The following is a 15,824-nucleotide window of genomic DNA, read 5'->3' on the forward strand; positions in this document are numbered from 1 at the left end:
AGTTTACACAATTTATGTGTAAAACTTAAATTTATGCACAATATATGTAATTTTAAACATAAAATGCCTATTATATTATAAAAATTTAAAATACAACATTTTGTTTGTATTTTTGCTGAAATAAGTATGTAATTGATTTTATTAAACATATTATGCTTAAATTTACGCATATTGTGTAATTTTACATGAAAACTTACTTATTTTATAGTAGTAGATTTACATGCATTTTTTAGAGTGTATGTCATCCATGCAAAACACAATACAAGAGCTTTTAAGAGCGCAGAACCAAACGATACAAATCCTCTTAACAAAAAAATGAGTTATTTGAGACTATGTTTCTGGAATGCAAACGGTTTAATCCAACACAAATCAGAGGTATCCCACTTCATGCAGAATAAAAACATCGACGTGCTATTGGTTTCGGAAACTCATCTTACCAATAGGTATAACTTTAATATTTCGGGTTATACATTCTACTGTACAAATCATCCTGATGGTAAGGCACATGATGGCACTGGTATTTTAATTAGAAATCGTTTAAAACATTATCCCCTAGATGAATTCTCAAAAGACTATATGCAGGCAACATCCATTCATTTGGAAAGCTTTGCTGGAGATTTAAATATAAGCGCGATCTATTGCCCACCACGCTTTGCAATGACCAAGGAGAAGTTTGACGAATTCTTTAGCACGCTAGGAGGTCGCTTTCTGGCATGTGGCGACTTACTGGTGCTCTCTACTAATGAATCCCAGAGGTAGACAGCTTTATAAAGCATTAGTTGATCGCAAAAATGGCCTGGATATTGTGTCCCCTGGACAACCAAAATACTGGCCAGCTGATCCTAAAAAAATTCCTGATCTCATAGACTTTGCCATAACAAAAAATAGTAATCGAAATTCAATATCTACAGAAATGTCATATGATTTATCTTCTGAAGCAATATATAAGCAGATCTTTGTATTCAGTGTGAGGAAGATGTAGATAAAAGTGTCAAATACCAAATACACAAATTTTTTCCTTTGGAAAGCAACGAAAAATATCAAGCCACCGGTAGAGGGGCAAAGCCCTTTAAGGAAAGCTGATGGTACCTGGGCTCGCAGCACGGAGGAAAAGGCTAAAATATTTGCTGATCACTTAAGTACAGTCTTTCAACCAAACTCGCCAACAACTGTTTTTGAACTTGAAGAGCCACCTGTGTCAACATTATCTAACGATGACATATTAGATATAAGCCCAGAAGACATTAACGAAGTAATCAAGGATAATATAATAAAAAATCACCTGGAAATGATTCTGTTACACGTACTATGATTAAAAACCTACCGAGTGTGGCAATAATTGAGCTGTCTACAATATTTAATGCGATCTTTAAACATGGAGTTTTTCCGACAAATTGGAAAACTTCTCAGATAATAATGATACCAAAGCCAGATAAGGACTTGACCGTAAAAAAAAATAAAAACACACTTTTAGAAAAAACCGGCTATTCGAGGAGAAAACCCCGATTTCTTCGATATTCGGAATGTGAGCTTTGCAAAAAAACCGAAACCGACCTTACCAAAAAAAACGGTTATAACCGGTTATTAAAAACCGGGCCGATCACCCTACTGTTTACTAATTCTCAATTGTATAGAAAAACCAAACTAAAGCGAATTTCGAAATTCCAGAGATCTTTAAATTTTTTTATGGCCATGTAAAAAAGACTTCCAAATGTTCAAATATTTTTAAACTTTCTTATGTTTGCTTTGGGAGAAACATGAATAAAAAATCATAAAAACCTTAAAAAGGACCTTTTTATAGGTACCAACATTTTGGAAAATTATGTCTTTAAACAAACTAAACATTCATTTTAGTTGTTCCCATTTAAATACTTAATTTTTCCTCCATACACACGGGGCCACCCTAATATACATATGTTATGGGGTCTCAAATGCAAATTGTAGAATCACTCTTGGTGAATGGTATTAAAATAAAATTATTTCAAGAGAAAAATCGTCAAATCGAGGCACCTTGGTATTTCTGTAACCAAAGAAAAAAAATTATCCGAATGACAATAAATAATCAAATCTGGGAGCTATGGCTGGAAAAACTCAAACATTTCATTTGCTGGTAAATACCAACAAAAACAACAGCAACAAAAAAAACAAAAAACACACATGCATGCACACAAGCAAATTTCCCCTCAAAGTTATTCAAATTAAAAACGAAAATTAAACAACAAGCATAAAGCATCCATCCATCCATCCATCCTTCCATTCATACATCCAATCCAGTAAAGACGACGTCAACGGCGACGATTACGCCAACAGAGAAGACTACGCCTTCGTTGGCGTTGACGATAACGTCGATGTCATGCAAAACACAAATTCAATGTTTTCTCTCTCTCGTTCAGCTTGAATTTGCTGAAGCTCATTAATTTACAGGCAGGCAGCGTTGTGTAATTTCAAAAAGTCGCACAAAAAGGGGATTTTCCAAAAAAGTCGCATAAAAAGGGATTTCTTTAAAAAAAGTGGCAATCCACTTTATACCTTTATATTTAGATAATAAATGTACAGAATAAAGAAGAATCTAACAAATTATAATTATAATTCACGGTTATTTACAATAGAGTTGTGCTGCTTTGAACTAAAATGAATTAAAACTCTGTTTTTAGTGATTTATTTAAAATGTTGTACTAAAACTATCTTATTTTGTTTGTGATAAATGAATCACTAAAATAATAACACTAATTCACAATGTAAACAGATTCTAGTTTAAAATATTTTTGCATTATACAATGTACCTCCGAATGAAAAAATGTTGAAACTGTGTCTTTTCTAAATAATTTGGTTCAGTTAATTAAGACCTCAGTTTCACACCAGCGATTGCAATTCACGATATTAATAAAATTTACTTACAATAATGCGAGTTTTAAAAATTTGTAGTTGTGAAAAACTTTTATAAAAGACCGAGTATCTCCGAGTATCCAAAATGTCTGCCCAAAAATACATTCTTTTCCATTTCGCTATCTTTCCACTAGAAATTCCAAATATTGAAAAATTTGCCCTTTGAACTTCACGATTTAAGAGTTCACGATTTCTGACTTTCAGACTATACTTAAAATTCATAACAGAAAGTAAAATATGGCCAAAAAATTAGTTTTTCTCGAAAATCGCAGGTATGGAGGTATTGAGATATTTTTTTCATATTTGTATTCCCTATTATATATTTTCAATAAATCCCAATATGATGATCAAAAAATTCTGAAATTTGTTTAAAAAAATTTGAAAATGGAATTTTGAAATTACCATTAATAAAAAAAATACAATTTGTTGGTCATACCTACGAATGGGTCACCTACGAGGACACAGCTCATATACAAGTAAATATTCATATATTTTAAGTAAAAATTAGCTTTTAATTTAATTATTTCAAAATATGAGAATTTTGTTCCCACATGTCTTGTTCTAACGGCCTGAGACTCGTTGTCTTTTATATCTCATTAGAACGACAATTACGTACACATTGCGATTTAATGGCAACATTTTCACAAAAAGTGAAAAAATTGCATTTTTCCCCTGTAAATACACCTAAAAACTTTAGCGTCGCTGCACCACCAGCTACCGTTATCCTATTATCCGAATATTTTACACAACGTGTTTCTACAAAACATAGAACAATTCTAGAGAGGAGACATTCAAAATTTGCAACTTTTTTTTTTTGGAGTACTCTATTGCACATATTAGCCTTTTTAAGCTAAATTTAGCTTTATTTTTTTGAATTAGCTTGAAATATTCCATTTAGCTTTAAATTTAGGTTCTTCTTTATTTATAATCAAATGGAAAAAAATTAAAGATTTTTTCGAAATCATGTTTTTAATGTATGTCACCTCTCATTAAAAAAATTGTCAGCTGTGTTTACAATTAATGAATTAGTATTTTTTAGAATTTATTTGAATTTGATTTACACAGTACAACACATGATTTTGGGACTCAATTCTGACAATTGCACGTGAAAGTAGCCCCAAAAATAAGAACTTCTGCATCATTAGTTTTGTCTAGTTGGCTGCCGTAAAAATGTAATTTCCATACGAATTTTTTTTCCTCAAGGAGGATTTTTATCACTTTTTCTATATTTTAGCACGGTTATATCTCGTATACCGTACGGAATATCTCTTTTGTGGCTGAAGGAAAGTTGTAGATATTGAATAGTAGAAAAAAAGTACGGAACATACCTACCCGAAAAAGGTGCATCCAGTGCCTTAAAAATCGCAAAAATGCCCATTTTTTTATTTTTTTTTACCAATTTTTCACCTTTTTTGCTCAATAACTGGATTACAAATCCAATTATGGACCGATCACCATGAAATTAGGTCGTGTGATTTGTTTCTATATGAAAGTTATTTATCATGAATTTTGTATGTATACCATAATTTTTAACAGATTTATGCACTTTAAAGTGATTTTCGGAAGCGTGTCTTATATGGGAGCAATGACTAATTATGGACCGATCATAAAAAAATATGGTACATATAATTTGTTCGGCCCAAAGAAGAAGCCTGTTGAAATTGGCTGAAATCGGTTCATTATTTCACCTAGCCTCCATACAAATGTCCTCCCGAAATTGGACTTTATCGGTCATAAATGTTTAATTTATATATGTATCTACACAAATTTCGCTCCAAATAAGTTTTGTATATACAAAATTCATGTCAAAAATTTTTATTATGATCGGTCCATAATTATTCATAGCTTCCATATAAGACCCGCTTCCGGAAATCACTTTAAAGTGCATAAATCTGTTAAAAATGATGGTATACATACAAAATTCATGATAAATAACTTCCATATAGACACAAATCACGCGACCTAATTTCATGGACTTGTAATCCGGTTATTGAGCAAAAAAGGTGAAAAATTGGTATTTTTTTTAAAAAAATGGGTATTTTTGCGATTTTAAGGCACTGGATGCATCTTTTTCGGGTAGGTGTGTTCCGTACTTTTTTCTACTATTCAATATCTACAACTTTCCTTCAGCCACAAAAGAGATAGTCCGTACGGTATACGAGATATAACCGTGCTAAAATATAGAAAAAGTGATAAAAATCCACCTTGAGGAATAAAAATTCGTATGGTCATTAAATTATTACGGCAGCCAACTTGACAAAACTAATGATGCAGAAGTTCTTATTTTAGGGTCTACTTTCACGTGCAATTGTCAGAATTGAGTCCCAAAGCAATGAACTGAAAAATGTTGTACTGTGTTATTATTTTAATTTGTGCTATTTGTTCAAATTTCAATTTATGAAATTTGTAATTTGAACTTCCCAGTGATTGTTCACCATAAAACTGATTTTGAATTTTCAGTGGTCCGCAAAGTAGGATACCTCGGGTATGTTAAATTTTTTAAACGATCCTATTTCTTTTTTTTGTGTTCCAATTTCAAAAAATTTAATTTTCAAAATTTTTACCCAGCTGTTCCAAATATTTCCCGATTTGTATCTGCTTTTGGTACTTTTTCTATATTCTAATGGTACTTTTTGAATTTTCTGTAATAATGGACATAAAAATATGAAATTAAGCGAATATGGTCCTAAGTGAAGGAGAATTATACGGGGGAGACTTTTTGGTAATTTTTTTTATTTCTAATGTTGCTTTTTTGAATTTTCTGTAACAATGAACTTAGAAACATGAAATTAAGCATATATGGTCCTAAGTGAGAATTCTAGGGGTAGACTTTTTGGTACTTTTTCTTTATTCGAATGGTACTTTTTGTAATTTCTTCACCAATGAACGTAAAGCCATGAAATTATGCTTATATGGACCCGAGTGAGTGGGAAACCACAAGTGTAGGATTTTTGGTACTTTTTATATATTCTAATGGTACTTCTTTAATTTTTTGTAATAATGGACATAGAAATATGAAATTAGGCGTATATGGTCCCAAGTGAGTGAAAATTCAAGGGCATACTTCGTGGTACTTTTTCTTTATTCTCATGGGTACTTTTTTGAATTTCCTATAATAGTGGACCTAGAGTTTCCAAAACATCGAAGAATTTCAAAACCGCGGTTTCGGTTTTAAAAAATTAAAAACCGATCGGTTTCGGTTTTGTGATAATTTATTAAATATTAAGTATTATAGAAACAAAATTAGTTGATAATATAGGAAATGGTATACAAATCTAAAATTCAAACTTGACGGGTTATGGTTTAGTGAATGCGAATTTAAAAGTGATAATCAATGGTACTATATCCTTATTGCAATGGTACTTTTTGAATATTTTATAATAATAAACCAAAAAATTTTAAATTATGAACACATTTTGCATTTTCTATAATAATAGACCCAGAAATATCAAATTAGACATTTACAATTAGATTCGCAAAGTGAGACTTGATAGTACTATTTCTTTCTTCTAATTGGGGTGGCGAAGCGCACCGGTTCAGCTAGTAATACATGATCTTGGCCTACCATTGTTTCTTGCATAGAGGATATTATATGCTGAGCCCGGAAACCCCTTCACGTCCAAGTCTGAAGCCTAGGGTTTTTGCACCAGCCCAATGTCCAGGTCCTCTTCGGCTAAGAGTACCCTAAGGTTATCTGTAGCACATTTCGAGTGCTGCAGATTTATCTGCACTATTTTAAGCGCCATTGTTGGTTTTTTTTGGGGGGGGGGGTTATTCGGAGAGCTTCATTTTTGTGACAGAGAGTTTGCAGCTTCAATCTCATCCGCTTCACCGCTACCCGAACACCGAAGAACAGCTTAAAGCCAGCCTTCTCAAGCTCAGCTGAGCCAGATTCGGTGATGGCGAGGATTAGGCATGCGTGGCCATCGCCTTGCTCAGTGCGGATGATGGACCAATCATCCATGTGGATGTTGGGGTTCTGCAGCTTCAAACACTCCACCATCTCTTAACCAAATACGTGCACGCGGTCTCATTGGAATTTCTTGAGCAGGGATCAGTTTAAGGCTTAAACCTTCCCATGCACCACTGGTCTTTGCAATGCATTAGCTAAGAAAGTCCTTTGAGAACTCGTCCATGCATTTGATCACCCTGTAGCCCCGGTGAATCTCACCAGAGTCAAAGCGAAGTTCCGAAGTACCAGTCCTATTAGCGAACAAGTGTTCCATAATGAATTCGGTTAATTTGAATTCGATAGCACCCCATTCTGTTACCACAGGATTGATCGTACCGTCTTTCTCAGTCGCCAGAGCCATTAGAAGATGGTCTTTAACCACCTCGTCGAAGGGCCGCCTGGCGGATGTAGTCGTGGTTGATGTGGGTCCCGGAGCGGATTTTTTGTCGACAACCTTTTTCCGTTTAAGCGATTTTTCTCCCTCTGTCTGAGAGCGATTGCGCTGGGACCTCTCTGTGTCTTCGGCTGCTGCCTTTGACGTGCTGGGTACGGAATCCAAAAACTTTTGGTACTCATCTACCACAGTCTGGTATTTGGCGCGATCTTCTTCATCACGTTCATGGGGGGCACCTCTGGCAGCATTCTTGTCAAGCTTGTCAAGAATGAATATCGCCTTGGCGTAACGGGATTTGAGGATGTCTTTCTGACTCTTCCTCTTTTTTCTTTTCTTCTTCAATTGGTCGCCAGCATTGGCATCTGATTGAATAGGAGCATTTGTCAAGTAGTAGAGTGCTGTGACGGTCACCCACGCTGCCTGACATTGCGACCAAAGTCTCTTGACTAGAGGATAGTAGGTCGTCTTCTGAAGAAGATCCGAGATCATCGGTTTTCTTCAGGGGGTTGTTGTGGTTGTTATTAAGGTTCATTTCTGGTCCCACGAGTAGGCATGTAGTGACGACGTACATAGACTAGACAGAAATTACAACCGGCCCGTGTCATAAGCACCGGAGAGGAGCTGTTATCGACTAATCTTCTTTAACCACTAATTAGCCATTCAGGTTCTCGGCACTGCTACAAACCACGTTAACCTTACAAGTGGGGGAAAAGAAAGAGAGAGAGAAAAGAGGAAAGAACAGTTTTGGTCCGCGGGTTGTAACACAAGAAAGAGTGTGCTATCACTAGGCGACCATTTGATATAAAATGTATCGCCAGTTACAGCATTGTCATAACACCAATTATATCCTACTGTGACCATTTGTTAAAAATGTATCACAGTATTATATAGTTGGCTATCGCAATCCGTTTTACGAAACCTAGCCATGTCAAGAAGTTTAGACCATTTGTTAGAAAATGTGTCTCAAGATATTGACATCGCTCGATCATTTGTCAGGGCTAATGACATGTTGTAGACAACAGTATCACTAGACTAGGCAATTGCTCCCCCTATCCGCCACCTGGGACGCGTCCGATGGGAGACTGATATCTCCACACGGAAAAAATGGCTAAGTAATACACAATACAATATTTTAAAGTTTGTTTCCTATAAAAATCAAATTTTGATCAGCACTATTGAAATTTAAATTTTTTTTATGGTTTTAGGAGTTTGGGGTCATTATAACCCCAAGTGCTATTATAATTTTTCTGCTGTTTTTGTAAATACTAGACTTTGTGTTATATTTGTCTTATGTTTCATCAAAATCGGTCCAAAAATATATAACACATCGCTATATTTCCATGAGAAATTCCAAATGTTGAAAAAATTGACCTTTGACCTTCACGAATTAAGGGTTAAAGTTTTCTGATTTTAGTAAAACTTTCAGACTGTATTATAATATTCTGAATAGCTTTTACTTAAAAATCATAACAGTAAGGAAATTCGTCTCATTCGCCAAAATATGGCCAAAAAATTAGTTTTTCTCGAAAATCGCAAAATTTAAATCTCAGGTACGGAAAAACTATAGGAGGTATTATCATACTTTTTTCATATTTTTATTCCCTATTATGTTCTTAATAAATCCCAATGTGATGATCAGCAAATTCTGAAATTTGTTTAACAAAATTTTTAAAAATTGGAATTTTGAAACTGCCGTTAAAAAAATTAATTTTTTGGTCACACCTGCGAATAGGTTAACGGTATCCTACGAGGACAAAAGCTCATATAAAAGTAAATATGGATATATTTGAAGTAAACATTTACATGGGCTCGACATTGGATTTAAGGCTAGTGGGCGGCCTCCAAAGTTGCAAAGTTGAATTTTATATTTATCTATATATATAAAAGAGTGACGTTACTGACTGACTGACTGATTCATCATCCCACAGCCCAAACGGCTGAAGCTAGAATCACGAAATTTTAAGTGTGGGTTCCTCCCTCCCCAAAACGATCCGATAAGAAGGGATTTTTGGAAATTCGAACGTTTAGGGTGTAAAAAAGGGTAAAAACGGGTAAATTCGGTAACCTTATATCTTCAAAACTAATAAAGATACAAAAAAACTTAAAATTGCATGTTACTCCATTTAAAAAATAAGCTGACAGGTGTTTCGTACTTTTTCGAAATTCGAACATTTACGTATCTTTTAAAACTATAAACATATAAACAAATTTTTAATCGCATTCTTTACTTATCAAAAAATAAAAAATATAAGTTTGGAACTTTTTGGAAATTCGAACCCTTAAGGGATAAAAATTGTGTTTATTTTTGGTACTTTTTCATAAAATATGTTTTTCTATAATTTGACATAGACATACGAATATTTTATTATGAACTCCCACCACGATGCAGATTTTTATTTGAATAAAATTTTACCAGCGCAATGGGGATAAAAAAGGTACCAAAAAGGGGATAAAATCGGGAAAATACATTTTATTTGAAATTATTAAGCCAATTTTGATAATTGTTTTAACATTGGCTCCTGGATTCATACAAAAATTACTAACAGGATGTTATTTGGAACTCATATGCATCTTAGTGAAGTTAGTGTTAGGAATAGGGGATAATATTTAGGTACCAAAATGTGTGAACTGAACTTTAGGTACTTTTTTGTTCTTCTAATGGTACTTTTTTGAAATTTCTATAACAATGGACTTAGAAACATGATATTAAACATATATGGTCCTAAGTGAGTGAGAATTCTAGGGGGAGACTTTTTGGTACTTTTTCTTTATTGGAATGGTACTTTTTGTAATTTCTTCACCAATGAACCTAGAAACATGAAATAAAGCTTATATGGAACCGAGTGAGTGGGAAACCACAAGTGTGGGCTTTTTGGTACTTTTTCTATATTCTAATGGTACTTTTTGAATTTTCTATAATATAATGGACCTAGAAATATGAAATTAAACGTATATGGTCCTAAGTGATTGAAAATTCAAGCGGATACCTCATGGTACTTTTTGTTTATTCTAATGGTACTTTTTTTAATTTTCTATAGCAATGGACTTAAAAACATGAAATTAAGCATACATGATCCTAAGTGAGTTGGAATTCTAGGGGGAGAATTTTTGGTACTTTTGCTTTATTCGAATAGTACTTTTTGTAAATTCTTCACCAATGAACCTAGAAACATGCAATAAAGCTTATATGGACCCGAGTGAGTGGGAATCCACAAGTGGCTACTTTTTGGTACTTTTTCTATATTCTAATGGTACTTTTTGAATTTTCTGTAATAATGGACATAAAAATATGAAATTAAGCGTATATGGTCCTAAGTGAGGGAGAATTATAGGGGGAGACTTTTTGGTATTTTTTTTTATTTCTAATGGTACTTTTTTTAATTTTCTATAACAATGAACTTAGAAACATGAAATTAAACATATATGGTCCTAAGTGAGAATTCTAGGGGTAGACTTTTTGGTACTTTTTCTTTATTCGAATGGTACTTTTTGTAATTTCTTCACCAATGAACCTAAAGCCATGAAATTAAGCTTATATGGACCCGAGTGAGTGGGAAACTACAAGTGGGAGATTTTTGGTACTTTTTATATATTATAATGGTACTTTTTTATTTTTTTTTAATAATGGACATAGAAATATGAAATTAGGCGTATATGGTCCCAAGTGAGGTATATGGTTCAAGGGTATACTTCGTGGTACTTTTTCTTTATTCTCATGGGTACTTTTTTGAATTTCCTATAATAATGGACCTAGAGTTTCCCAAAAATCGAAGAATTTCAAAACCGCGGTTTCGGTTTTAAAAAATTAAAAACCGATCGGTTTCGGTTTTGTGATAATTTATTAAATATTAAGTATTATAGAAACAAAATGAGTTGATAATATAGGAAATGATATACAAATCTAAAATTCAAACTTGTGAATGCGAATTTAAAAGTGATTATCAATGGTACTATATCCTTATTGCAATGGTACTTTTCGAATATTTTATAATAATAAACCTAAAAATTTAAAATTAGGAATTCATTTTCCATTTTCTATAATAATGGACCCAGAAATATGTAATTAGACATTTGCAATTAGATTCACAAAGTGAGACTTGATAGTACTATTTCTTTCATCTAATTGGGGTGGCGAAGAGCACCGGGTCAGCTAGTATTTTATAAAACTGAAAAAAATCTTCAAAAAATATGTTTACTACATGTGTGGTAATCTCTTTTAGTTCAAGAGATATTTATGTTGACAATTATTTTTAATTTTTGGCCGACAACTACGATCGGAATTGTTTTAAATATCAGTTATATTTATTATAAAATTACAAATAAAATATTGTAGATTATAGTTCCATGTAGTTATCTCGACCATATAAAAAGTAACATCTAGAAAAAATTAACATATTTTAAGAAATATTCTAAGAAAAACATAGTTTTACTTTAAATATATACGTATTTACTAGTATATATCGTCATCTAAAATATAAAATAACGTAACATCATATCAAAAATTTGTAAAGTGATGGGCAAAAAACCATAGAAGAATTCGAAGTATCTACGATATAAACTTAATTTCTCACATTTGACCATTAAACAGAATGATAAACACATTTCCAAATTAAAATTATGCTTTTTTTTAAATATTTCTTAACTTATTCATGATTACTAGGGTGATCGATTCTTCGACATTTTTTAGAAATCGGTTTTCGGTTTCTTCGAAATATTGTAATTTAATATAAACCGGTTTCGGTTTTTTTTATAATAACCGGTTAACCGGTTTTTTGGAAAAATATAAAAACGCCTAGAAATAAGAAGAAAAAAAGTTTTATTTATTAAAATAATAGTGATTAACCCATTAGTGCGCATAGTCCCTTATAAGGGACGCCCGAATTTTCTACTGTAGCACTTTCAAAAATTGATATTTTTGAATAACAAGAAGGGTATGCCGTTACTGACATTCCAAATCATGTTTTATTTCAATTGTTTCTATTAATGTTATTTGTTTGTTGTGTTTTATGCAAAATATGGAAAACCAATTTGTGAAAAAACAAAAATCGCGAACTGGATAAGAAAAATTGGAATACATTAAATAGTATGTGAATATTTATTATATTTTGTGTGTTGTTCTTTGTAAATAAGTGTAATGATTTAATTTATGTAAAAAAATTATGACAAAATGTTATGCCACGTGTATATAGTGATTTTGAATTCAACGTCCCCTAAGAGGGACACTGCGTCCGTAGTACAATTGTGATACTATGATTGAGTAAATATTTATTTCATATATAGACTAACAGTTTCTGAAATATTGGATGAACGGGATGCTCTTGAAGATAATGAGTTCAATGTCGTTGCAATTTGCGAAATTCCACCATTAGATGGAGCCGATACCGAAAAAGATACCGATGAATGCGATGATGAGCACGATGCAAATCTTAATCATTTGGGTTATACAGCATGTAAAATTGTATAAGGAAGATAGTGAACGGGTGCTGTAAGTATTTCCCAACCAAAAGTGTTCATTGATATAATATGGGCATGGGAGTCGTTGATAAGATGGATCATCTATTTGCAGTCTACAGTCAGATAAAAGAAATGGTGGTGGCCAATATTTGCATATCTCCTTGATGCCTCAGTTGTTATTGCATGGCTGCTGATGAAGAAGTTACATCCTAATGATCCGACATGTGCATTTCTTCTTTTTTTCGCCGAAATCTTGCTACATCCTACCTTGAAACGTATGGTACCCCACTAAAAGGGTACTGCTACACGTTCAATATATGTATATTAGCGGTATTCACTGTTAAGTGCGAATGGTATTGCATCATTGCAAATGCAAAATTGTAAAGGTTTTTGTGTGTATTTTGATATATATTGAACGTGTAGCAGTGGCCACGATATGATGGAAGAAACCACCATATTGAATATTCAAAATGTGATAAACGATGTGGACATTGCGGGAAAAAATAAACTCTATTTGCAACAAATTTGAAAAGGGCTTAACCCCAAAAAATGCTTTAAAAGTTATCATACGCCTAGTGTACCTACTGCGCAGTGTCCATTATAAGGGACGGTTCATAACTCCAAAACTTTAAGTTTTTTTGAATAAAGTGTTTTTAAAATGAATTAATGGGGTTATTTTTATTAATAGTTGGTGAAAATTAGTTGAGAAAAGTGTCCAGGGAACTTCGTCCACTAATGGGTTAAAACAATATTGATTACTTTTTTTATCCTTCACAAGGTCTTCGTAGTAGTATTTCTACTACTTTTTTTTTTTAAAAAAGTAGTATTTCTACTACTTTTTTTTTTTAAAAAAGTAGTATTTCTACTGTTTTTTTTTTTTTAAAAAAAATTAGTATTTCTACTCTTTTTTTTAAAAAAGTAGTATTTCTTCTCCTTTTTTTAAAACAGTAGTATTCCTACTCCTTTTTTAAAAAAGTAGTATTTCTACTCCTTTTTTTTAAAAAAAGTAGTATTTCTACTCCTTTTTTTAAAAAAAAGTAGTATTTCTACTCCTTTTTTTTTAAAAAAGTAGTATTTCTACTCCATTTTTTAGGAGTAAGTAATCACTTGTGACATTTTCTAAATATAAAAGGTCTTCTAAAATAGTAGAAATATTTGTTTTAATTTTTTTTTTGGATTTTGAATATTTTTTAGTTTTTAATACACTAAAACTTATAAAAACACACTTTTAGAAAAAACCGGCTATTCGAGGAGAAAAATCCGGTTTCTTCGATATTCGAAATTTGAGATTTTCAAAAAAACCGAAACCGACCTTAGCAAAAAAACCGGTTATTAAAAACCGGGCCGATCACCCTAATGATTACACAGGTCAACAGCAAAAAAAACTTCACTAACCACTAGGGTATTCAATTTAATCGGCTAATTTTAAATTATTCGATTAACATAATAATTTCAATTTGAATGTTAAACTGAAACTAAATCACAAAATTGTGTACTTATTGAAGTATTTTATTAATAAAAAGAACAAAAACATAAAAAAATAAATAAAACATAACAATTCAACCAAAAAGTAAATAATCTTCTTTAGTTTTAATAAAACTCGACTTGAAAAAAACTCTCTCTCTGATTGTAGATGTTGGAGAAATCGAAAGAAAGACATGATAAAGAATATCCAATATCTCAGTTATTTTTTTAGTTTTTTCTAAGCATATAAAATCTTCCATTGTACCACTGGAGTCCTTTTTGGACCTTTTAGATTTTAAATCTGATAAAAACTCGTTTCAGTAGTGTCTCAGTTTCGTCTATTATCATGTCCTCATCCTACAATTACATGTAAATTAAATATATCAGTTATAATACTCACTAAACATATTTCTTGAATGTTCGAAAAAATATGTAATTTTACTTTGACATTTATATTTGAATTAAAATGGAAAATTAAAAACAAAAAAAAATATGTTAAAGTGCAAAAAAAAGAAATTTCGTTTAATCGGTTAATCGGTTAACCGACACAAATTAATCGGTTTATTCGTTATTTTAAAATCGGCAATTTTGAATTATTCGAACAGTTAACCGACCAAAATTAATCGGTTAACCGATTGACTACCCTACTAACCACTATATAGATTTGATGCATCATGGTAACCTAAGTACAAAAATGGTAAAACTTTTTAATGCTATGGATAGATTTTTTTTAAATTTTATTAAAAACAAAACACATGTAAAATGTACACTCAAAGTACACGCTTGTACGCACATACAATTTTCTGAAAATAAGCGAATTCACTTAATTGTGAATAAATTCGAAAATAATCCATACATTTTTATGATCGATATCTCATTTTGTTCTTATGGCTTTGCGATAAAGCAATAAATCTAAACAATTTCTGGAGTTTTCGATTTTTCATGATTTTTTTAAAACAAAAAAATTGAATATTTTTTGCTTCAATTTGTTATTATTATTCCGAAACTACTGAGCCGATTAAAACGCAATATATATGTGAAAATTTGTACATAGTACGGGTAAAATGTTTTCAACATTCAATCAATCGAAAGAAGAACATTAACTACACAATTTTATGTATATCAAACAAAAAAGGTAAATTTTGCGAAAATGAGCGAATTCACTTAATTGTCAATAAATTCGAAAATAATCAATCGATTTGTATCTTCGGTATCTCATTTTGTTGGTATTACATGCGGCTTTGTGGCAAAGTAATAAACTTGAACAAGTTTTGTCCTTTTTCGTTTTTTTATGAGTTTTTTAAAACACAAAAATTTGGTATTTTCACGTAAAAAATATATTTTTTGTTTCAATTTGGTATTATAACTCCGAAACTACTGAGCCGATTAAAATGCATTATATAAACATATTAAAATTTATGTAAATTTGAACTTTTCTAAGTTTACTTCAATAATATCGGACTAAGCCTTTTTAAGTTATCATAAATTATGTGGAGAAACATTTACCCAAATTCACAATTTTAGGAAAAAAATTTATCTATAGAATTTAAAAATTTTACAATTTTTGTACTACTGGAACCACAATACATACATGAAAATTGTGTAGTGGTTTAAAAAGCCTTCAACATTTTTTGATTTTGTTGCCCTGTGTTTCTATCCAACATTCGATTTTTG

General features: G+C 31.8%; 1 protein-coding gene across 1 annotated transcript; it reads right to left on the reverse strand.

The window, feature by feature from the left end:
* Positions 1 to 6,989: 6,989 nt before the first annotated feature.
* On the reverse strand, positions 6,990 to 7,721 carry LOC135962793 (uncharacterized). Its single transcript, XM_065514686.1, has one exon. The coding sequence runs from the start codon at positions 7,719 to 7,721 to the stop codon at positions 6,990 to 6,992; it is 732 nt and encodes a 243-aa protein (XP_065370758.1).
* Between the last annotated feature and the right edge of the window lie 8,103 nt (positions 7,722 to 15,824).

Source organism: Calliphora vicina, chromosome X, assembly GCF_958450345.1.
Source record: "Calliphora vicina chromosome X, idCalVici1.1, whole genome shotgun sequence".
Classification (NCBI taxonomy): Eukaryota; Metazoa; Arthropoda; class Insecta; order Diptera; family Calliphoridae; genus Calliphora; species Calliphora vicina.